Source organism: Puntigrus tetrazona, chromosome 4 (assembly GCF_018831695.1).
Source record: "Puntigrus tetrazona isolate hp1 chromosome 4, ASM1883169v1, whole genome shotgun sequence".
Classification (NCBI taxonomy): Eukaryota; Metazoa; Chordata; class Actinopteri; order Cypriniformes; family Cyprinidae; genus Puntigrus; species Puntigrus tetrazona.
Window position 1 is genome coordinate 14,259,047 of NC_056702.1, and position 26,164 is coordinate 14,285,210.

General features: G+C 38.0%; 1 protein-coding gene across 3 annotated transcripts in view; it reads left to right on the plus strand.

Moving 5' to 3' along the window:
* Window positions 1-26,164, plus strand: part of tbc1d22a (TBC1 domain family, member 22a) — a 117,189-nt gene that overhangs the window by 81,617 nt on the left and 9,408 nt on the right. For all 3 annotated transcript variants that reach the window (XM_043237112.1, XM_043237114.1, XM_043237113.1), the window contains one exon: window positions 17,463-17,558. In XM_043237112.1, coding sequence (XP_043093047.1) covers window positions 17,463-17,558 — 96 coding nt within the window. The remainder of the gene's footprint in view (window positions 1-17,462; window positions 17,559-26,164) is intronic.

Below are 26,164 nucleotides of genomic sequence, written 5' to 3' on the forward strand. Positions count from 1 at the left end.
AAACAGGGTAGGCATATTTTCGTGGGTTGTATTGAAGCAAGTATATGAAGCCCTGTGTAATTATGCTGTTTTGGGGGGTGTTTACGAGACGTTTCTTTTCTAATACAGCGAGTGCAGCAGAATAGAACAGACTTCTGGGCTCTCGAAATGTATTTTTCATTATCTAAAAAAGTTTTGGCAGGCACGGTACGCAGTACATACGGTGTCTTTCTGAAAGCTGTAATAAGAATTACGGTAACACTTTAGAACAGGCATTTCTCTCAATAAATTCCAAATGTACTGTTTATTAATAGTAAGGTAGTCGTTAAGTTCAGATATTGGGTAGATACAGACGTAGAATTATTAATTTGCCTAATTACTACTAATAAATATCTAATAATCTAGTAATATGTAAGTCTTAGCAGAACTATTTAAAGAATTAACATTTCTAATAAGGTTTTTCTGTCTAAAAGCTGTAATAAATCAATAATGAACTGAATACGTAATAAATAAATTCAGATGCAGGCTCTGTGAAATGTGTTTAGTGAACAAATCAAGTGAAAATGTATTAGGTTTTTTCAAATCAAGTTAAGAATTACTTTACCGTATCAAGGACTTGGTTCCCAACCCTTAAGTGATCTGAGATGACCGAACGCCTGAGAAGAGCCCCTCAAAAAAATGCCAACCCTCAATACAGAATTAACAAATTTCACCATTAGTTAAATGCATATCAAGTACATATGTATGCGCACATTGTAGAAAGCTGCTTGGCAATGATTATGCGTTATTTAAATAAATCTGTTTCCAAACAGTTGCAGGCCACTAATCCACTGATCTAATTTTAATTGGTCGAGTATTTAAACGAATAAAACCCCATCCATTCTGAGCGCATGTGCTTCTGCCGCTTTAAATTCTTGAGCTCGTTACAGCAGGTACGTATTCTCAGTGTTTTCCCATTCATTGATTTATTTGCGGCGTCCCACCGCGATATCAAAACCGACCACCGCAAATAGATTTTCCAAAAAGCTTTGACTCCGTTGAGTAAACATGGGCACTGCACGTTTCGGAATCAAAACCCAGTGTGAGTATTTTATACCACTGTATTTCTGAAGGAAACCAACTGTTTTTCTAAAATTTTGGATGTCATTTTTATTTCATCTTTCAAGTCCTTATTATACGTGACTTGACGAGATTCCAGCGTCAAGCAATTTGGGTGTCCGGCCGGAAAGTGTGCTGTCGTTCCAGCCAGCGGCAGTGCGGAAATGTTTCTTAAATTCGAAATTTTAGCGAGTCGACGTCGTGGCTAGTTTTGACAAAAACTCAGATTCTCATGAAAAAGATGCATTTTTATCGCGCGTCATGGCGTCTCGCGTAGTTAGGACGCAATGTCTATTAGCGGACTGCTACTTTGTGCTCAGTCGTTACCAAGGAAACCTCAATTTCTCCCGCTCTAGAAGTTCCTCCTGTTGGCAGAGAGCGCATTTGCTGCCACAAATACAGTACAAGTCTGTGGGAAACACTGGATTCTGATTGGGTGTGAATGTTTGCGTCATTCCTCGGCTGGAGGAAAATCGTTCTAAAAGAACAATGACGTGACGTGATCAAATCCGCGCGCGCTAATGCAGGAAACATGTCGGTAGCGTAAAGGCATTTAAAGTGTCAGAAAAGACGTTACAATCGTTACAAGCACCAAAAGCGCGAGACCGTTTAGCACTCGATTCTCCAATGAGAAGAGGAAGGGTGGCTGTTGCTGGTTACTGTGTGTTGACCGGGTTTGCGAAATGACAAATTATTAGCAAATAAACAGCGAACCGTTATGTTTTCTAATTCATGGATGAGTTGCACGTAGCCCATTTAAAAAGCGCTTCACGGGTTCGAAGGTTCAAAGTTCAAATCTGCGCTGAAACAATCTTCCGCTCATTAACATTTTCATGCATTTTAATCATGGATCTGTAATATTTTTCAAATGTTTTGAAGTAATTTTCTCCTCTTCAACATAGCTGCATTTAAAAAAAATGGCCAACAAAAATTATTTTTCCAACTTATTCATATTAAGTTCAATTGTGCCTTGCTGGTATAGTTATATTAGTGTTAAGTAAGTATTATTAAATAATAAAAAAAAAAAAAAACATAAAACCCTAAAAAGTTGTTTGAAAATGTGAGATGGAGAAAACACGAAAAACCGTGTTCGGAAAGAAAATCATAAGGCAAGAAAAATATGGGCTTAAGTAAATAATTACAGAATAAATGGCGCCAGAACTTATGTAACTTGTCTTACAAAAAAATTATAATGATAACAATAATATCATTATTACAACGACAGCGAGACTGTCTTTGTCAGTAGAATTAAAGATAATTTCGATTCATCCACCATAGTATGCTCTCACTGAAGAACAATGTGGAAATAAAGCAGCTTTTATACATAAGCTGACATTTCCGAATGCAGTCGCTTCACATTTAGGCGTAGATCGCACAGTTTTGAAAGTGGATGAATTGAAAGCGCAGCCAGGAGCCTTAGAGGTGTTACTGACATCTAACCCAACACTTCTGGAAGACTTCCAGGCTGTTCTCGATGGGCGTTCAGCACATTTCTGAGCGAATGCAACGGTTCCGACGTTTCTGCGCTCTCAGCTCAAAATAGCGTGAAAATTATCCTTAATTCTTACTTTGAAGGAAGGTTTCTTTCAAGGTAATTGTGATAAGCCATTATACGTAGCAGACGCCTAATGTCTTAAATGTCAGTTTCCTTCCATCTCGACAGTACGCGGGAAAAGGCTTTCAACGGCCGACTGTCCCTTTATTCTGCTCGACTGATTTGGATTTTACACAGATTGTAACCATTGCCGATAGACAGTTCGCGTACTCTGTTTGCCTATTCGTTGCTCACTGGGGGACGTGTCATTGGATTCTTTCCCGAAAACACCAGTCTCGTCATTGATGCGTGTTGATGGGTATGTTAGCTCGGAGGGCACCACAAAAAACGCTCACTTGTTAGGCCAGTCACAGTACCCGGGATATTGCTTAGCGTGCACTATCGATCCGTTCCTTCCATTAAAGAGATGCTGGTAGGGTGCAAGAACAAATATGGTAATTAAAATGTCTTTCCGTTTGTTTGGGTTTTTTTGTTTTCTTTGGAAGTTCAACTACTTTTGATGGCTTATTTTCATTGGTAAAGGTCTTTTAGTCTGGTTATGATTGGAGGCACCCTGAGTTGCTTTCAAATATTGATTTTGCCAGCTGAGCAAACAGTGAAAGCAAGGGCAAGAGGAGATAACTGCGGCAGGATTTGCAGCAGCAACCCATGATTATTTTAGCGCTTTATTGATGCTTGAGGTCACTTTTACTTCTTTTTTTTTTTTCAACTGGGTTTCCACTGACTTGAGCCGAACAGTGATGTAACTTAGTAGCTACGTAACCTGCCTACTAATGAATACAGCGCTGTTTTTTTATGACACTTTCTTCACATTGTAAGGATATAATTCATCATCCGAAGTATTAGAAGGTGGTCAGTGATGTATTAAAGTTTCTGCAATAAAAAACTTTTATGTGCTATAACTATTAAAAAATGAATAACGTTTTTCTTTACACCTTGAGCGCACTTGCACATCTTAATCATTTTGAACCAATTGATTAAAAAAAAATCCATTTCTGTAGATACTCTACCATTGGATAGTTTAGTAAAAAAACATTTTAAAAAGGAACTTAATGCTTTTATTTTTCTAGGCCATATTAAATTGATCAAAAGTGACCGTAAACTGTTTTTAACACTGAAGAAACGCAATAATTTAGAAAGGAAGAGCAGAGCCCCAAGAAAAATTACAGCGGTAGTTAGTCTTCTTTTATTTATTCCTTGCTTGAACACTTTTACAAATCCAATCCAAAACTGACCAATAGGCAGATTACAGCTTCCCCCATCAAGTCTTAAAGGTGTGAAATTTAACACTTCTTTGCCTTCAGAAATGACGATTAGCTCTTTGGTACAGAAGAGGGGACTGGGACAGAAAAAAAAAGTTCTTGCTGAAGAGAATACACCGCTTCTAAGCCATTGATGACAGAAGTCCCTGGTTTGTGACCATCTTGTTTACAGAGTGGGGCAAAGTCAGGGGTTTTTTTCCAACCCAAAACTGCCTTTTTTTTTTGTGGAAATGCATTAAACGGTTGGGCATTGTAAATGTGTTGGTATAACAGGTCAGTGTGGATAGGCAGAAGCATGAGAGAACTGACTGCTGGCTCTTCTTTCATAAGCGTCTCCAGCTGATGCAAAAGTTTTAGAGGTTTTTAGCTCTTACTTGAAACCTTTGGATGACTTTCCTTTGTATATATTCAAACTGAGCAGGGCAAGCGCTGTTATTCAAAGAGAAGTGAACTAAGCTCATCTGTCTTTGAAATGAAAGGTGATGTGTGCCCTTCTGAAGTCTTCAAGATGTGACATTTCCGATGCGTAAACTTGTGTGCATTGACCTGTTACTGCTGTTGTGGTCACGGCGTCGTACCCTACTGTTACCTCGGCCAAAATCCTTTCTCACGCTTCCATCAAATCACTGGGCCATTTCACTCATGTTTAGCCAGAAGCTACGAAAGCCTTGCTGTCAGGGCCGTGAGTCTGCTTGAAAGTGCTCGCTCAGAGAGAGGTGAACCCAGCTCAGCCGTCTTTGAACTCGCAGAAAGGGCCGTGGATGGAGGACTTCAGGAAATCTTGTTTTGTGCAGTGGATTGACTTCAGACAGAACGTACTCATGGAAACTTCTCTGACTTGAGCTTGTCAAAGTAAATTTTATAGATGATGCGTAGTTGGAAAAAATACTCCAGGTTATTCCTTTCTGGAGAAGTGCAAATACTACGAATACTACGTTTGTGATATTCGGGATAATATATTTATTTATTTTTAATGTATTGGTGTCCGCCAATATTGGATGTTTAATTGCGTATGCTTATTTTTAATTATTGTTATTTGTATTATTCTTTTTCTTTTGTGATCATCTTGTGCAGAAGTTACTAATAATTTAATAAATTGTAATTATATATTTTTCGGTAACATTTTATTTCGATAGTCCACTTTATACATTCTACTAACAGTAAGTTACATGCCAACTAGCAGAGTGTTAGACTGTCTGCTTAATATCTGCTGAGACTTTATTTAGTTGGGTCACACACACACACACACACGAAAATAATCATTGGTAATGTCTCACAGTAAGGTTTCATTAGTTAATGTTATGTGTATGTTAATGTAATGTTACAGTATTGATCTTTGCTGATGTTAATGACAATAATCATTCATTGTTAGTAACAAGTAACAAGCACAACCTTTGATTATATAAAGCGGTAGTAAATGCTGAAATTTTATAATTAATAAATATTTAATGCTTTTTAAGTTCATGTTGACTAAAGTAGTTAAAGTAGCCATATCGAAGAGTGTTAACAAATTCTCGTATCATCAGTATTTACTGTACACGTTTGAAACTCTTTTTTTTTTTTTGATTCCATTTGATGCTACTTGTGGCAGAAAAATTACCTTTATGGAATAATGTCTCCAGATCCTAAAGCAGTGTAACTTTTACGGTTTCTTCACATTACGTTTTAAATATTCAGTAAAATCATATTTTATTGAACACTTCGCTGGTCTTTTTTTTTTTTTTTTTGCTCAAGTGAAGTTTCAGCGATTGGAAATTTAAAGTTATTCTTATTCTCTGTTTTGCCAAGTGCTCGATTTTGGACCCTAGTGTGAATTCCTCAACAGAGGCCAGGAATAGAACGTAATTCATCCCATGCAATTTTAATGCATAACCAAATAGTCTGAAAATGACTGCTCGCGCTCTCTCCCTCCCTCGCCGACTCTGACAATCTGTGTCATACTAACTCACCTTAAAGATCTTGATGGCCCGAATTAGCCAAGTCTGAATGATGAATATTTCATGGGCTTTTGAAAACAGAAAGAGTACCTTCCCTTGTATCTCTGAGGGAGATGGTTTCTGTGCCATTCACTGTGCATTGTGAGTTTTTCTTGATCTATGCTGCTTGTTGTTGTCACACTTCTGCTTTACACGCTGACTCATGTTCTTCAGAGTACTTTTTTTTTTTTTTTTTACCCTCCACCGCTCCTCACAAAAACCTCTACACAGTAAACAAAAAATCTCTGTACTGCACTGAGCAGTACATCAAAGCTTAGGGTCTCTGGAACTGCCCGGCTTCAATGTGAATTTTCATTCCCTTGCCAAATAATTCTGTTTTGATGAAAGAGTTTCCGTGGCCCCTAACTGCATATGTATGGATACAACTTTGGATAATGCCCCGGATTGTTCCCTCATTCTTCACGGTACATCGTAAACCTTTCTTTGTGCGCACGTTATCTGATTTGGTTAGGACGCTTAATTTTAGGGTTTCTTAACTAGTTGCTTATTAGCATGCATATCGTTTTTTTTTTCTGGTAATTTGTATTTAATCATTAGACCACACAAAAGGTGGTGTAGGATTCGCTTTAAATGGCAAATATTTCGAAATTGATTTTTAATCAAGTTTGTTTTATTTAAAGTTTTGGATCTCTTGAAAAAAAAGCTAGGAAACAAATTCATGAACTGAGTTTAAATTACACTAAAAAAATCACAAGTACAAAAAAGTACAGCAAGTAACACACTGAATTACAAATGAAACTCTGGAAAGACTGAAATAGTAAAGCATACTCCGGTTATACTTGTTGTATGTAGTTATGCCTTTAAAAAATCATTTTTACTGTGTAAGCTACATTGTGCATATAAAATCTCCACAAGGACTGAGGGTTTCCCAATTCGTTTTATGGTACATTTCCCTGAAGTTTCCTCTGTTTGAGTATGCAACGAACAACTTAATGCACAATAAGCTTTTTCTGAATACACAACAGGGTTCGTAGACGGAGAACATTTTTGATTTTGCTAAAAAATAGAAAAAAACTCAAATAAAGTGTGGGCCGTTCTCCTGACTCTTCTTGCTGTTTACAGAGCCTAGGGCTGTCACAGAGACAGATGTGATTTCTCAGGACACCTATTTTAGTGATATCTGTCAGGTTGTAGGAAAAAATTATGGGTGCAGTTCCAAAACTGCTGACAGCATCTTTAATTTAACTAATTTAGAACGCTTATCTTTGTATAAAGTTCAGGAGAGGCTTCTGGTTTCTTGGCAGACTTCACATTTTATGAGATTCCCTGGCTGTACCTCAAAACCTAGTGAGCGGTCTCATTAGACAGCAGTTTTGGGAATTGTAGGCATTCTGTCAAATTCTAGGCAACATTGCATACAACCTTACAACCTTTTCTAGGATGTTCTGCTCCCAGTGTTGAATATATATATATATATATATATAGCATTATGCATCTTATTCTGTACTAAACTAAAGATCTGGACAGAATCTTCTTTCATTCATTCATTCTGTTCTAATGACCCAAAATTTGCTGAATGCATTTGAAAACGCAGAGCTTTGAGAATTGACACTTATTTCTAACTGAAAGTAAAGATTCTCAAACTAATGTACTTTTAAGGCCAGATAAGTTGATCCATTTCCAAATGAATTCAGCTTACGAAAGACTGTGGAAGATTATCCATTTATAGTAACATAAACTTTGATTCCTAACACAAAACTGTGCATGGAAAAGTATAAAATTAGTTGATGTAGAAAATGGACAGACTTTAAGTTCTTTTGATCACCATTTGTACCGCTTACATGTCTGGCCATTTTGTTTCCATTTTTAATCAGTTAGCTGTATGTACAGAGCCAGTTATGTCAAAATTAGACAGTTTATCTTACTAGGTTTTCAGATAGCAAGCAAGTAGCATTACTTATGTTCTTACACGGTCTCATCAATGAAGCATTGTTGCATTATTTGCGATGGCGGTATCATGCGCAGTGCCTGAGGTGTCCTACCATCAGTCCAATTACACTTTCAATACGTCTTATTCTGCTTGAACCTAAAAACAGTAATAGTCCCTCTGTGGTCCTTTGATGCACTGGATATGTATCACAGCCATCTGCCGTATGTGTATAGCGGAGGCTTACAAAAGCTATTGTGCTTTGTGCTGTCCTTGCTACAATTACCCTTGTCTTTGGCTATATTATTCCTTTGTGTGGGTCTTAACTCATTCATCAGATTTGAGTGTTCATTTCTCCATTAACCTCCCTCGAGTGAGCATCCTCGCATTTCCAGCACTACAAGCTGATTTAATGTATGAAACCTTGCTCTGTCATGATGCAGCTTGTAACCCAGCAGGTGGTTTCGTAGTTTCCTTCCCACCAAACGCATCAATAGCGTGGCCTTCAATTATTGAGCTACCGCGCACAGCTGAAAGTGAACAGGGATGTTTCGTGACCCATCACAGTCAATAGAAGTCAGTGAACTAAAGAATGAATGTGTGCCTGTATGTCTACATTGCCCACAGCAAGGTCTTATGCTCTTTACTGTACAACCACATCACATACTCAGTTCTCCGGTGCGTTTGTTGGGTTTCTCAGCGGGGAGACTTATTAGAAGCCCAAGGCAAGCAAGGAGTCTCTTTTAATGTTGTGTGCTCGCACCTCTAACTGCGCGTCACACATCTGGGCGCTGACTTTGGCGAGACGCCCCCCAGGATGAGTGTTTGATATTGCCGACAGACCTCATCATTTCATAACCTGTTATGCTGTCTGCCTTTAGGGGGAGCTCTGGGATTTTTCTCTGGGATTCATCTTGTTGGTCCTCATTCTCAGTTATGTTCAAGACCTGGCTGAAATGGTTTCTGTCGGGGAACTGTTTGACCAAAAAAAAAAAAAAAAAAAACGAGTTATCATGTGCGGCTAAGTGTGAAGCACGATAGCGTCTGCGCTAAAGAGCATGGTGTCCCTGGCTCCCCTGCTTGGTGATTGAGCTGAGAGACTGGCAGTCTCGCACCGGCTTCTCTGTGCTATAGAGCCAGGGGGACTTGACAACGGTTTGTTGGCGTGCCGCGAATTAGCGGATTCAGCTCGAATGCTCGCAATGGTTGATGCTTTCCTGCTGTTCACGGGTGCTTGTTAGCCCTGTACAGTTTAACAAAACTCCCCTAGCTCAAGCCTTTTGCCTCCGTAATGAGCTAGAAGATTGCTTCTGCTAGGACAGGCTTATCTGCAGTATCTCCCCAAGGGAAGAAGCACTAGCTTTAGCCAATTCCAACTACGCTCTTCTGCATATTCCTAAAGGTTTGAATACCAATGAAATCTTCCCAGCTCTCAAATTCACAGCCAAACTTTTCACAGATTCTGCCTCGCATGGACGCATTGTATACACCTGTGCACCAAGCTGTAGTTTCATTCTTCTTACTCCTCATCCATGTCGAATTCTGATCTAAAACCTCACCGTAAGGCACATTGGAAGGAATCTTCCCAACGGGGATTTGGACCTGCGACCTGAATCCCTTTACCTGTCCCGTGGGGTTCCCCTAATGATTGCCCTATGTTTTTTGACACAGAAAAGGCAGTACCCAGAAGGCAAGGTCCAGGTCAGCAGCACAGCCCCTTGCACATCAATATTTCATCACTCCTTACTTTAAATCTCCTCTGCTAGCTCCTTCGTAGTTCCTGCTCAATCACTTATAGAGCAACAGCTCACCGGGTGCCCTGCACTCAATCATTTACGATAAAAATGTTAGCAAAAGTCAACCTTGCTGCGCCCCACTTGAGCTGAAGCTGACTTCAGTGAATGGCTTTGGACAAATTCACTCCATAATCGAACAAGACTTAGTAGCTCTTAGACAAAACATTGCTTTCTGAGAACTTGCTGCCTACATCCTTATTCCTGTAGGATTTGTTAGCACAAGGATTAAAAATTTGGCATCTTTTACTGATTTTAATTTAGAAGTTGGAACACAAAAGGAGAACTTTAAAGAGCTGTACTGGTTGCTCTTTTCCATTACAGGGAAAATGGTAAGGCTTTGTTTTAGGGGATCTTAACTAGTTGCTTATTAGCATGCATATTACTAGAATATTAGCCACTTATTAGTGCCATTTAAACACATATTAATGCCTTATTCTACATGACTTCATTCTACATCCCTAATCCTACCTAATAGCTCAACTTAACAACTAACTTACCAACTTTTAATAAGCAGAAAAATGGGAAATTATTGAGGGAAAACTGTAGTTAATGGTGAATTAGTGTTCCCTATTCTGAAGTGTTACCACGAAAAGGACTCTAGTGGTACATATAAGTTGTGGACTGTATTCTTTGTAAATATTACTGAATATATAAGTATTTTAAACCCATTTGATTAAGTCAATATTCTACTTTAACATCTATCTCAGTTCTCTTGTGAATTATTCTTTCAAGTCAGATCGGTCGATTCAGTTCTCAGCAGAGATTCACTGACTTGATCTGGTCTCAGCAGTTAACAGCTTGCTAAATTGGGAAGGTTATCCATTAATAGCAACTTGGCACACAAAACATATGGCTTTATATGGAACACATATGGCTTCAGAAGTCATGTATCACTTTGATGTTACCTTTATGGTACTTTGCTATCCTTTTTGAAGCTTGAAAGCTTCAGTTCCTATGGGAACTAGGTGTATGGAAAAGTATGAAACCTTTGGTCAGATGATGTAGTTCTTTGTCTATGTTCACTCTCTTTTTCTCATGCCCTCTCTAAGTACATTGCCTGGCTCTTCCTGACTATAGAAAGCCCTGTCATCTTAGGTTTCGCATTTGTGTTGTCAAAAGTCAAGTTAAAAATAGTCCAAACTTTTAGGTCCTCGTGGACTGTGTATAAGTTCGCCCGACAGCAAAGGCCAGAACTCTGTGTAACTTAAATTGGAAGGACACTTTTGGTTGATGAAGAGCAAAGAGGCCAGAACTGCACTGACCTGCTGGATCAAACAAAGTCTTACCACCTTAATGAAATATCAGTCTCACAGTCTTATATTGAGTTGTATGTAGAGTACAAAACAATGTCATTCTTTATTTTAAGGTCCAGTTCTCTCTATTAACAAACCAAAAACTTTTGCTTGAAAAAAGTTAGTAAGGTAATAGTTAGGTTTAGGTATTGGGTAGTTTTATTTATTGGTGTCTGTTCTAAAGTGTCATCCAAAACAAATGTTACATTATATACGTTTAAATATTCGAACAACTACCTATGTTTAAATGTTCGGGATCAGGGTTTTAATGTAAAACATAAGAAATCCAGCAAACCTGTATTTATTTAATTAAAAATAATGCAGTCTGTTTATGATGAATTAACCTTAAAATGTTATGTTTCAGCAGCCATTCCTTCTGCCTTCAGTGTCACACAATCCTTCAGAAATTATTGTAGCATTCTTATTTGGTGCTCAAGTAAAATTTCTCAAGGCCACACCGAACATGATAACTATAAAGATAGGGTTAGATATACTGACCTGCTGGATCAAACAAAGTGCATGTATTACATCAAATATCAGATATGTTAGTATCGGGGCAACAAATTAGCATTAGTGGTTGAAATATTGTGCATCGCATGATTTTAGTAATTCTATTAATTACAGAGTACAAAAGACATATTTTTGAAATAGAAATATTTTGTAACATTGTTTATGTAGGCTGTAAAGTAATTTTCTACTTTTTTTAATTTTTTTATAAAAATCATGCTTTCAAATACCTTCGAACAGTATAATATATATACAAAATATCATTCATTAATAATGTACCTAATATTTACATGATTACAACAGCATTAACACAACATTACAACCGGCTCCCCTGAGGAGTCCAAGGACGCTACTGTTTTGACAATGGCTTAGATCTGACACGACGCTTGCAAACAGGTGAACATTTACACAATCGTTCACATTTAAACCGCTGTCACTATCTGAAATCTTTCACTCATCCATCCTTAAACAAGTGCGCTCTCAGATCAACACCCGGGTCGCGACTCGTCATAAGTGTCATGTTTGTAGCTTTTTGATGTTCTGCTAAAAGATATACGCATCCTTCCAAATTATAGAGGTCTCCCTTTGACATTTGACTGCACACATGCTCCCAGACAGTGGGCGATATTTTTTATTTATTTTTTTTTCCCCCCACTGACAGCAGGAGTCTCACATCTCGCAGGTAGAGAGAGGTTTAATAAAGTAATAAAGCACAGTAGCAGGGAGCGTGTCACAGCTTGATACCCTCAGACGGTCATCTTCCCTGCCGCTCTGATTAAGGCCGGTAGGTTACACCAATAGGCAATCATCACCCTGAACATAACTCAGAGCGACCCACTCCATTTCATCTGCACGCTCTCTTTCTCTCTCTCTCTCTCTCTCTCTCCCCCTCTTTTCTTGCTCGGGGGTGAAGGATGGGTAGATATGAATGTTGTGAGCTGTTCGATGTCAGATCTACTCCATCTCAACAGACTTGTTGGTAAATCTAGAGTGTGTTTGCATGAACAAGGAGCAAGCTTAATATTAGAACTGACTCTCTAAGGATCTTGGTGATGGAAGTATAAACTGACTGCAGGCTTTTCGCTAACCAATGATCTCCAGTGCTTATCATCAAAATTCTGCCAAAGCGCTCCGACTGCTACATTTGCTGTTTATCATGATGATACCTCAGATCTGTGCCCCAGAAGATTTTATGTTATGGCTGTAAGCTTACACTTGTATTTACATGAAAATCTGTCAAGACGTTACGAGGTTCTGCTTTGAACGGCTAGCGCTTTGAGCGTGTTTGTCAAAAGCGGTTTGTAAAGATTTGCATTAGCTCCCATAATGTAATTAGTACTGCTCACTCACGATTTGAACAAACCCTAATAACTCGTCCCTCGTGTGCCACAAACGTTAATGACGCTTTAAGTTATGGAACTTGTTGCTGAAAGGTGTTCTGTAAATTTTGTCTGGGATTGGACTTCCCGATACATGTTTCTGAGAGTTTCCTTATTTTTTTAGGGATTTCCGAGAGTTTCCTTATTTTTTCCTTAGATTTTATATTATATATTTTTTTAATCACAAAAATCCATTCTTTTTGAATAAGAATTTTTAAAATCATTTTTCATAATGATATAAAAAAAATATTATGAAATCAACGTTTTTCTCAAATACACGTTGAGCACACAATTATTGACACCCCTAGAAATTCCTGAGTAAAACAGCTCCAAAGTATATCCCCATTCATATTTACAGTTTTTAGCGCTCCACTATGATTATAAACATGAAATTAGCCAGCAGCGGCTTCCTGTTTCACATAAATATGAACGAGAGGGAAAACGAAGCCCTTAATCGTCTATCGCAATGAGAAAATCCCAATAATGTATTTCTGATGTGCAGCGAAAGAAAGCTTCACAAATGAGTGACGTGACTTTAAGAAAAGAGCTAGAGCAGGGAAAAGCTTCTGCTATGGCCATTCCAGCTTTCTGACGTGATTCTGGATGAAGGAATGGCCTCTGATCTCTTGTCAGGTGTTTTCTAACCTCATCAGGCATTACAGGAGAAAATGTAGAGCTGTTAAACTTGGCAAAAAAAGGTTTAAAAAAGTACTGGATAAAACGGTGCTGTCGCCAATGTGTGCTAGAGAGAAAAAACATAATATTTCCATTTTAAATCCTTATAATCCTTATTGTTAATTTGTTTGTTTTTTTTTATAAATGAAAATTTTGTCAAACTTTATTTTAAAGTCCAATTATTGACATTAACTAACCTTAAACTCCTAATTTGCTGCTTATTAATAGTAAGGTAGTTATGCATTAAGTGTATGTATTTGGTAGGATGTTTCAAAACATCATGTTAATAATAGCTGTATGCTAATAATCAACTAGTTGACCGGCCCCTAAACTAACGTGTTGCCATATTTTTAACTATCTTGAAAGCTGAAAAATGCGCATTCTGATATTTAAATGCCTTTAGTTTAAAGTTACTGAAGCATATGTAAACATGGTTCAAATTTAAAATATGTATTTTGACATATTTACACATGTATTATAAATTCAGTGTGCACAACACACAACAAACAATAAGAATCCACAGCATTAAATTACAGTATTTTAGTCATTTTAATGTTATTTCAGTTGGATTTTAGTTAAAGTAGAACCGACTGATCACTAATGTTGTCTGGTTCTTATATGAAAAAGATGATGACGTGATTATACCAAATTTAAAAAGATGTTTTTGTGTCGTTGGACCAACTTTTGCGGAGACGTACACTTCGCTGCATGCATTTATTTCCTTATTAACCTAACGTATAGTGAACAAAAGTGTAGCCAATTCTTAGAACGGGTAATTGTGAAATGTAGCATGGCGTTTGCCCTCGTTTTAAACTTATCCCACCTGAAGTGTGTCACCAGGTCTTGCGTCAGAACGTTCCAGAATGGACCGCTGTGTCTATTCCCCCACTGGCCCCATTAATTAAGGCCCATCATCAACCGTTCGCCCCCCGAGGGAGAGACAGACAAAATAATTAAAATGATCAATGAAGAGAAACTACAGCCCATCTAAAGGTGAACCCAGCCTTCACTCCCGCATAAAACTAGACCGCAGGCTTTGAAAAAAAACACACTAATAACACGTACACCTTCTCAAAACCCAGAGCAGCTTTTGTTTATATGACAATGATTATATTTAGACACGGATAGTACCTTCTGCTTAAGCATAAATTGCATATTGTATCACAGAGGAATATTTTTTCGCCCCCAAAAATGTTATATAATCACTGTCATATTCTAACACAAAGGAGAAGTGTATCCAAGCTGCTCTTTTCATGCAGTGAACACGGGATGGTTACCAGGGACCGTAAAACTTCAAAAAGGACTGCAATATAGCTTTGCGTGAGAAAATTTGTTTATAAGCTTCCACTCCACTGCAGCTTTCAAATCTCATTTGAACACGCACATAATTCATATCTGGCACATAAAAACACACAGATGTGACAAAAGTGACACTAAACGGTCGTGATGTTTTGTTACCGAATGCATCCCGAATTGAATTTGTAAAATGGCTAATTATATTTGAGCCTTGTTGTTATTGTTAACTAAAACTAATTGCAAATAAGGTGAAACGAATATAAATGGTAATTTCTAATCTTCAAGATTTTTTTTTTTTTTTACTAATATGTATATTTTACATTGATTTTGATTTATTTTCATTTTGAAAAAAAAAACAGCTTGGGCCATTCTGTTAAAGATCAATATTCATGGAAAAAAGAAAGATATTTAGGTTTTAAAGAACACGACAATTAGTTAAATTATGATAGAATTTAAAGTTAGCTATTAAAGATGGATTTTTTTTTTTTTTTTACTGTTTATATTTTGTTGTAGCTAATTTTCCAGTTAGTTTAAATTAGAAAGAAGCTGCTTGGGCATTCTGTTAAACATCAGCAGTCATGATTCGTGAAAAAAAAAAAAAAAAAAAAACCCATTAAACTCATTTAGCTTTAAAAGAATGTGAGAATTAATAAATAATGACCGAATTAATTTTAGGATGAATTAAAAAATGCATTGTAAATGCAAAAATGGCATCTTATCGAGAGTCCGCCTGTTTCCTTATTTATGCAAACAACAGTTTCCTGGGATTAAGTCTCTTAACAAAATAAAATTAGTGGTGCGTGTCATTTACAGCGATTCCGACGACACATCCTGTTATAAATACGTGGAAGAAAGCCAGAGCTCTGCATTATAGAGTTCGTTCCCGCACAGCTGAACATATGCAGATGCCCTTGCAGCCCCGGCCTTGTCTATTGAGTGTCTAATTAAGTGCATTTCACGCTTGTGTGGTCACTTTGACGAGGAGGTGACTGAGAATGACTGCGGGGTAATTGGACTGGATGTAACATGCGCGGTCTCGAAACCACTTCCTGCCACCTTTGCCGTGTACCGCGCTGTTTGTGCGCGAGTCTTCTAACGCGCGGTACAGTTGGGAAGATTTCCATTGCCCGCATTTACCCTTGAAGAGGAGACCTGTCCTTCCTGTTTATTGCTGGAAGAAACACGTCCATTGATTTTCATTAGGACCCTCCCGTCCGTGTCTGGCATTGCAGATAATCTTCCCTCCTCTGCGCGTGGAGCTCATTGCACCTCCAGCTGGAGTGGTCACGCCACACGGGCTCCTCAGGTGGCATCTCACGTAGCCAGATTTTTCGGCATGAACCTCCAATATAAAAGAAGACGCTGTCTTGTTGGTAAATCGAGTGTCTGAAATACGACGCAGGTTGCTTTTGCCCCAAGTTGTTGACCGTGGTCTTGGCTTTTGTGGCACCAGAGTGAAATCTCATTGGTCCAGTGTGCATATGTTGGCTGTGTTTGACTTCATTAATGCTCCTGCTTTGACTGTAGCTCTTTTTTGTGACAATATATGCTCATTCAGATGAAGAACGGATTGGTTCAAGAGGGTCATCGTCGCGCAAGGTGTTTGAGAAGGATTGCGTATACCACTTTCGCGTCCCATTCAGCAGACGCAAGGCCTTGTTAAAGAGATGCTATTATTATACCCACCAAGCCTTCACGTAAAGGCCCATCTCGTTTCAGCCTGCCCTTTAATTTGATTGTTTTATTTCTGCGCAATCAGAAAATGTGTCAAGAAGCCTAAATGAGACGGGATAAGTAGGGAGAAAAATAAAAATGAGAAACGTGAAAGGTCAAACTAAATAGGAGATTTTTTTCTCTATCTCTTAATAATAAAAATCTCATATAAAGTCAGATACACTGGTTTTCTTCTGTTTTCCTAAAGAGATCTTAGTCAAGGTTTCTTGCACCAAAAATTGTTAATTAATTTAGTTTTTCAAGACGATTTTCAGTTTTTGCTACTGTGGCTTTAAGACTTCTGTATGTAAATGGAATCTGTCCTACCACAATTAATGTTTTTTTTCAAATATAACGCGTTTAGTTTATTTATATAATATTCAAATATTTATGGGCCACACTGTATTGTAAGGTCAATTCTCGCTATTACCAAACCATTAACTATAAGCTTCTCATTTGCTGCTTATTAAAAGTTTGTAAGTCGGTTAAGTTTAAGATACTTAGTAGGTATATATATAATATGCTGAATATGTGCTTTTTAAATACTAATAAAAAAGTCAGTTTGCTAGTAATATATGCATGCTAATAAGCAACTAGTTAATAGTGTGAAATAGTTCTTATTATACCATCTTATAATTATTTATTCTTTTTTTTTCAAATATATATATATATATATATATATATATATATATATATATATATATATATATATATATATATATATATGTATATATATGTAATATATGTAGTATTTTATATATCTTAAATGAAATAACAAAGTAAACCACAAAAACAAATAAATAAAAGAAAGAAAAATAGAATTTCTGTTATTGATGTATTTATATTTAGAATTTATTTTAAATGTAGGATTTTTTTTTTTATTATTCAATTAACTTTTTTTATTATTTCATTTTTATTGAACCAAGCCGGCAGGCAAACGTAGGTTGTCATACGTTAATGAGCTCATAATTGCGAGGTCGTAATTCAAAATCGATACGACTCCTTTAATCGTGACTTCGGTGTCACTCTCGTCTTTACGTTCACAGGCAGAGCCTGAAGGATTCTCTCATTTCCATCTGTACGTGTGTGCTGCCTTCCTGGTGCGATGGAGGAAAGAGATACTAGAGGAGAAAGATTTCCAGGTAAGATGGGTTTTTTTTCTGTGTGTCGTGTTGTGCGGTCCCTGAGCCGCGGTGTGAGTCGTCCTTGCGTGAGACCCCTCCTCCCTCATTAACTTGCGGGGTCGAGGGGTCAGTGCGCCTGCATTAGTGTGATGACAACAGCAGCTGCTGTAAGGTGACATTGCGTCGTCCCTTTGAGACTCTTCTGTTTCCTGTCCTCTCTCGCTCTCGCTTGTTCTGTGCGATTGAGAGGTAAAGGGTTTAGGCATGGAGGCTTCGAGAGGGCAGATGTGTCACCGGACGTACAATATGAGTTATATAATCAGAAGTCCCATGTCTATTACTGGATTCGAGTGGCTTACTTTCCCTCGTCCTGTCAATCACTCAACCGTCCCAGCTCAATGCCTGCAATGTGTTTTCTGTTTGTCATTTTTATCATTTATTATTATTATTCTTTATTTAGTTTTTGTTTAAATATTCAGTGTTGCAAAGCAGTGCCATGCAGTGTATATATATATATCACCCTACTTGAGTATACTCTATGAGTGTAGATAAAGTTGGATATGATATATATTCGTTCTCGTATAGAGAGCTGTATATTAATAGTTTACGTTTTTGCCATTGGACAATTATGCAGCCGAGATTTACCAATGAAATAGTTTATATTTTTCGGTTATACAACACACAGTTGAGATTTGCTAAATGGTATATGCTACTTAGCACATTCGTTAAAGGCATAGTTCATTCAAAAATCAAAATTCTGTCGTTTATTATACAAACCCCGTATGACCTTTAGTCACAAACTAAAATATTTTGGATGTTTTCGAGAGCTCTCTGGCCCTCCCACAGACAGCAAGGATCCTTACATGTTCAAGGCTCAGAAATATAGCATGGAGATCGTTAAAACAATCCAGGCGACAAAAATGCTTTTTGTGCACAGAGAAAACAAAAATAATGACTTTATTCGACAATCCGCTCCGCTTCACCCTACAGCGCCAGTTCGCAGGGTTCGTATAAGGTGATCAAAATGCTTGAAGTACTTGAATTTGACTTTCAAATTGAAGTCCTGGAAAACTCTTTAATACAGCCGTATGTATAAAACGGTGCTTGAAAAGTACTTGAATGTTTATAAAGCCGTATATGTGAAACTAGTATTAAATTAGTATTAAATGCAGCGAGTTCGATACAGTGACGCAATAAATACATTACCACTGATGTCACATGGGCTATTTTATCAGTCTCAAAGTATTTTTTTTAGGTTAGTGTTACTCTGTAATTACTAAAACCTGTCATCATTTGCTCATACTTATGTCATTCAAAATTCATATATTCTTTGATTTCTACTTTTTTCTTCACTCGGGGCATGTTTAAAGAATCAAAAAACGCTACGATCGAATCATCGAGCCACCGACCGATCGCGGATCAGTGAATCAATCGTCCTTTTCGTTAATCGTTCTTTTGAGCCATTTCTTTTAAATGAACTGGTTGATTCAAATATGCAAACTTTCATTCAGGCGTCGAACTCCCATTTTCCACCATTCATTTGATTTCTTATCAGTTCCTTAATAATCAAGTCGCATGCCGCTTTTGACTTGTCCTGCCAAGTATTCCGCTTGACTTCAAAATGACATAATTTTACAGGTTTGAAAAGCATTTAGAATGCAGAAGTCAGAGCGAATCAGATTAATGCTTTTTTCTTTCTAAGTCTTTGCCTTCTCTTTAAACTTGCATCTCTGTGGAGTGAATAGACTGCTCAATATGTGTGTGTGTTGTTGAATATGCAGCGAGTCAGTGGTGTGTATCAGCAGTGTGTTGTGGGGCGGTTGATTTATTGTGTTTACAGTGCCCAGTGATTCAGAATTATCCCCTGCACCAGCTCTGCAGCACACGGCTGCTGTTTGGCATTCAGACAACAGCCCCGGGCCTCCGTCTTTACCCGCCTGTGCCATGTGTCAGCAGAGAGATTATTTCTCCTATTCTGTCTCTTTATCCTTTTGTTTCACTGTATATACCTTCCATTCTGCGCAGGTTTGTTTTTACACACGTGACTGTAGATAAGCGATGCCCTATTGTGCTCCGTAAGACTGTCCTGACATAGACCAAGTAGAGGTTTTGGGGTGTTACGGAAGATCTGTGGCGAAAAAGTTGACTTTGCTGCACCCTAACCTACGATTTCACCTCCTCCAGTGCAATGTGTTCAGGTCAAGCTGCCCTAGACAAACATTTCCCATACAATCCCTTGCCTTTTTATTTATTTTTTTGAAGGGAAGAAACAGGGAAGGCTGCTCTTAAAATAATTGGATAGCTGTTTTCCAGAACACAGCGAGTCGCTTTTCACAGAAATGAAGAACCTGATTTGGAAAGCTCTGCATAGGAAGCAACTGCCCTGATATCTGCTCTTCAAGGCATTCAAAAGATTGATCTCATTTATTTTCATGCTATTATACACAAAATGGGGCATCCTAGCAAAAACTGTTTACCTTAACCTACAGGTGGGAGAAAATCAGATCTGTGCCAGCATCCGTGTATGATATACATTCTGTTTTCTTTAAGGTTTACCAAATGAAAAACGGTAGATTAATCTAATGAAATTTTGGGTCAAAGTGACAATTTTGGCAGGGCACGCCAGAAATATCAACTACTGGCAGAGTAGAAAAACATTGGGTTGTGGATTTCTGCATTCTGCAGAAATCCAGCCTTTTCTGCAATAAATGTTACAGCACTATGCCTCAAAATGTTGTTTAAGCAGGCAGCCCTTTAGGTTACTGACGGTCGTGCAATTCACAGTTTTGGGGTACACTATAATGGCTAGTGAACAAAGTCAAGGATTAAGTTTTAAAAGTGAAGGTGGCACGTCATCGTATTTTAAGTTTGGGTGTGCAATTTTATTTAAAAGTTTAATTCATCAGGGTTTTTAAACACTCACTGTATTCCATTAGTTGGATAAACAGACAATAATGTTGGTAAGCCAGCGTTTAAGGGAAGATTTTTGAAGAATACTAAAGTTAATGTAAAATATCTTCAACACACCTAAAATGAGTATTCTCATACATACACTCATACAATCAAGACAATGGAAACTGAAAGAAAAAAAGAGCACTTTCATATAGGGTAAGTTTAAAAATGTCTTCAAATTTGATTCTTTTTATGAAGATCATCTTGATTCAGTGGGAACGATTGAGATTGAGGGAAAGACTTGACGTGAAGTATTAAATAAGTCTCCATTCAGTGAGTTATGAGTGAGTTACGGTTCTATCTCGGCATATCAAACTGTGAAAATTAGTCTCGTCTTTTGGGACACTGGTCTTTCATATCAGTTGGATTTCAGGAGTTCGCAGTATGCGTCTTAAAGATGGCCTCTGGCTTTTCATCCGTTTTTCCTCTCACTCCATTTATTCCTTTATATATCTTTCAAAATACAAAAAAATGATTCCGTAATTAGCTCTCATTTGGAAAAGCTTCCAAGAAATGCTTAAATCCTCATATTTTCTCAGAAAATGTACACAATGCCGTTTTTCGGGGGAAAGAAAACTAAAGAGGGATGGATTGATGGGCGGATTTTTTTTGTGATTTTTCAAGTATATCTCGCACACAGCATGGAATGGGATTTTGAGAGATTGAGCTCTGGTTGCTAACGAAAGGCTTTCTTAACGAGCGTAACGTCAATGGCTTTGGAAAATGAAATCAGAAATTGTATGAATCCTTAATTAAACACCGTCCATAATAAATTGTTGCTCTCTGTAAATAATGTTCATTTAAAGGAATTGTTTAGGAATTTAGGCACAAAAAGAGATGCTTACCGCGATTTATGGTCTGAAGAGAATGCCAAGAATGAGTTTCCAAAGGCACAGTAAACACCATTCGCTTATGAATATCCAATGTGACCTCAAATCATACAATTGTTTATCATTATTTTGCAAAAAAAATACATTTCCTCAGTGTAGTGAAATATTATTTGTTCTCTCGTGAAGTCAAATGTCAAAAAACTTTGCATCAGGTTAAACATTAATGCAATCAAGCTGGTTCTGTCTGAAGACCAGTTGTTATTGACCTCAGACCTTCGAATGCGAGCAAGATCGGATCATTTTAGGAAATCACTTTCATTGTATGAAGAGGATACGGCATGGATATTCTTCGTTTGTATTCCGCAGAAGTCGGTTAGTCTTACAAGTTAGAAATTGGATATGAGAGAGAAAATAATGACCAGAATTTGACATTTTTGCACGAGCTGTCGCTTTTAAACATAACAATCTGAATGATGTAGATATCCATGTGGGTTTGTTAACGTGTCACAGGAGTAGGTGTGTCTTGTGTTTCGCTACGACTTTTGTCTGACCCCCTGGTATTTCAGGGCATTCGTAATGGCTTCTATTCTTGGCAGGAGGGCAATTAATGAGTATTGAAGCAGGGGGGAAATCTTTACTGGAACAGAGTAAAAGGTTAAAAGGACTATACCACAGCGCCCATGTGGAAACCTGCTGTATGAACCAGTCTGACCCGCTTTTACCCTTCCTGTACTTCTCATAATATGCGTAATGATATATTGTCATCTTACCTGTAGGTAGGTTTGGGAAACGGAAATCGTTCTTAATGAGAAATGGTACCGTTTTTTAAAAGATACGGGAGCCGAATGATCTTTGTGGTATTTGGTTCACTCAACATCTGCTTTTTTTTGGCAAAGTGGGTATGAATACTCGTCTGAGCTATTGAAAGTTTTCTTAATTTCTCTAGGCTGTATTTATGTTTGACTTTACAACCATTTTTCTTGCAGTTTAAAAAAAAAATAGTGGCTTATTTTTTGGAATAATATAATTTCAACTTCTTAAAAAAAACATCACATACATGAAATGCTAACTAGCAAAAACTTGCTCAGTAGTTTGTGTCCTTCATAAGTATCAGTGTCTAATGAATAAGTTCTACACTTGAGAATTAAAAGCTCCGGTTATAAGACTCTGCGCTCAACTAGACAGTTCTTTTGAAGCAAAAAAGAGGTAAAAAAAGAAAAACAATGAAAGAAAATAAATTGGACGCTGGTGTGTTTTGATGAGAAGCTCTTATGCTTGGGTAAGTGAGCGTGGAGGCATAATGGCTGGCGCTATCTGTGCTCTAAGCTCCTCGTATTCGCTGCATTGTACTGCCGATACTAATGACTTCTGTTTATCTCTTTCTTTTCATACTTAAAATCTCATCGAGACAGGTAAAGATCTGAATGAAAGAGGCAGAGGGCCATGTGCAGTTGAACATTGGCTATGAGCTGCCCTCGTCCTCCCTGCGGAGTAGCGCGGCAGGTTACAGACAGCCAAATGTCAACCCCTGATGCCATTTAGTGAGGGCAATATGCAGCAAATGAGCTCTCATTAGGGGTTTGTTTATCACGTAATGAGAAAGCCTTTGGTGCAGCTAACGGCCCGAGAACCTCTTCCCTCTTTTGTCTGTGATTACCAATTTACTCTCTTTATCGATGGGATTTCGTTTTGCTTTTTGGAGCCCCGTTGTCTCGAATGCCTGGCAGAATACAAAAACATATACTCGTTTTATTCATAAATAACTATTTCAGGAGTCTCTTATTAAAGGACAAAGACTGTATCACGCAGGCTTCTTTGTTTTTCTCCTGATACAGTGTTCCAAAATCAAAATTATACCGCACCCCCAAATACAAAGAAGCTTGTGTATGTGTATAGTTTAATGCAGCTCGGCTTGCTTATGGCTCGTTTCCACCGAGAGGTACAGGTCAGTACAGTACAACACAGTACAGTAGGAACACCTTATCCAAGTAACATATTTGATAGGTTCGGTGTATGCGGGAAAGATAAAAGCAAATATGCTACAAAGTCAGCATTGTACTACGGTAAAGTTAAAAATAGATATAGAAAGTTAAACATAACTGTGCTACGCCAAAGCTATATGACCAGGATCAAATAATAGGTGCACGAGACCACGAATGCCTGTTAAATATAACGTTGCCCAAAACTAATTGTATCTCATGTTTAATCACTACAGAGACATCATAGCCAGAAGCAAATGTCGGAAGGACTAACCGAGCTTGGAGCTGCTCTAAACATACATAAGCACTGAGCACCCTGCGATCCCTGTGGAGCTCTATGTAATCGGCATATGTTTTCAGATCTGTGCTTTATGAAATCTTTATGAATAACCAACTACGTTCTTGCCTGTAAAACTCTTTAAACTTCATTTCATCACGCAATGTAAATAAACTCACAGACAGCAGAGCAGAACGAGTGAGTGATGCTATTATATGGTTTATCACATCAAAGTAATGTTTCAAGTCAGCCAGTCAGGGTTCTGTGGGGTGTATCCACCCTTTTTTGTACCCTTTGCTGTGCTAGGTACCCCGTCGGGTTACCAAAAAAGTGGTACAGTACGGTTCGCTATTTTGGTACCATTCACAACTTCTGACAATGGAAACAGAAATAATTGTATACCGTACCGTAAATAATAGCCAATAAACCTTAGATTTTAGCCAAAGATATCTTTTTTAGCCAGTTTTACTAAATAGGACAAAGAAAGACAAGAGTGAAATTCCAGAATGACTCTATTGGAAGGGGAAATTTCTGTGGGTGACGTACTAACAAACCGCAAAAAAAGAACAACAACAGAAATTGCAACATTTCATTTACATATTGACCAATGCAAAACGCCAAGGGTCGCAAGGGACTCGCATGACTGCTTGTTGAGTCGTCTTTTATTTCCCGAAGCAAATGAAAAATGACATGGCTTTGCAAACGATATGTTCGGATAATGCGTGGCAGAAATCATCTCCCTTCCACGACGCGCTCCCTGTTCACTGCAGTGCCTCCTCCTAGCAACAATAATTGCAGCCATTTGAAGTGCAAAATAGTTCAAGACGTGCCTTTTTTGGATATTGCCGGTAAGTTGAAGAGCGCAAACATTAGTAAACGCGTTGCGTATTCTTGTGAATATTCTTCTCTCGTATTTTTGCGTCTGAAAGGGAATCTCGTACAAATGTGTATTCAATAGGGTCTTGCGCAAATATAACTGTGTCCAAGCCTTTAAAGCGCTAATTTGTAACTGTGTGTCTTTAGTAAAACAAGACTATTTTAACTTCAAAAGACGCTGGCTTTTTGTATTGGGGACGATGCATTAAAATACAATGTTTCAAGCTCTCACGATGTTTTAAAACACAACCCGACCCTTCTTCCAATGGGATTATCACTTCGTTTGTTGACATTAGTTATCATAACCTATTCTCCCATGCTACCTGTTTTCCAGGACATAGACAGTCACAACCTTCACTGCAGTGTACTCTAAATAAACAGACATCTTGAACCCACTCTATTGTTATTAAGTTTTGCGGTCTCACTTGTGTCTCAAAGCTTTAACATGGCAGTTCATAGTCCTCTAACCGCGGAGACGCACTCGGGTGTGAGCTCTGATAACGCGTTTATGCCTGGATGGAAGTAGGAATCGGAGAAATCAATCTTCCACTTTGGAGTTTTAATGGGTTGATTTAAATGGAGTTTACAGCAGAGCTAGTTGAATCACAAAGCAGCTCTTTAAAATGTGTGTGCGCGCACCAGCCAGCTATCTTTGGAAGAGTGTTGACTGCACAAGTACCCGCCGAAGCCTTAGTGCAAGACCCCAGGGCAGGCCGCTGCTATCTCTACAACACATGAAGCGGAAAACATGGAGTTATGTGCAATTATTATGTCCACCATACGCAAATGCGAGGCTTAATTAAAAGGAGGCTATATATTACGCTGTCCATGAAATGAGCTTGTTCCTTCTATATGATGAAAACCTTCATACTGGCTTCATTAGTTGTGCATATTAATAGCTTGTGATGCATGTTAGCTGGACATGAACACGGACAATGTCTATATGATCCCTCGGTTATTTCTGTGCTGTATTCACGCTTAATTTAAAATTGCGACAAGCTCTTTGGTTAGTTTTCCCACCCTGAAGTTTTTAGGTGTCTTTCCCCCTTTCACACCAACTTACGCCATTGAAAGTAATGAAATTTTAAACCTGCCTTATAATTTATTTCTTTGGTGGCAAACTGTAGTAATTTGCAGTCGTTACTACAATCTTCTTTCAGAAATTAGTCTAATATGATTTTTGAGCAATGCTGGAGAGAGTTGCGCTGCTTAATATTTTTTGGAGCCTGTGACACTTTTTGATGAATAAAGTCTCAAGTTGCTCGCCTTCAACTCGAAATGCACCTGCCAGATTCCTTCATAATAGCCATAAAAGCACTCACATTACTCCAATTTAGAAGACCCTTCACTGGCTGCCTATTACATTCAGAGTAGCTTTTTTTGGTATATAAATCTTTACATGTTCAAGCCCCCATTTATTTATCTGAACTGCTTCACCAATATACTCCATCCAGAAGTTCCTTCTAGTGACCAGAATCTTCTTTTTAGCCCCACACACCTCAGCGGTTGATTTTTAGAGATCAGACTAGCCCCTGGTCTCTCCTAAAAACGTGTCTGATTATTTCCTGACTTACAATTATTCCTCTATTATGGTCTTTGCCAAGTATTTAGTGTTCTTGTTTCATTAACATATTTATTTAGGTATTTGTATAATTGAGACTAGACCCTGGCTTGTGTTGATTTCTATGTCTTTATTTTACTCTTTGAACC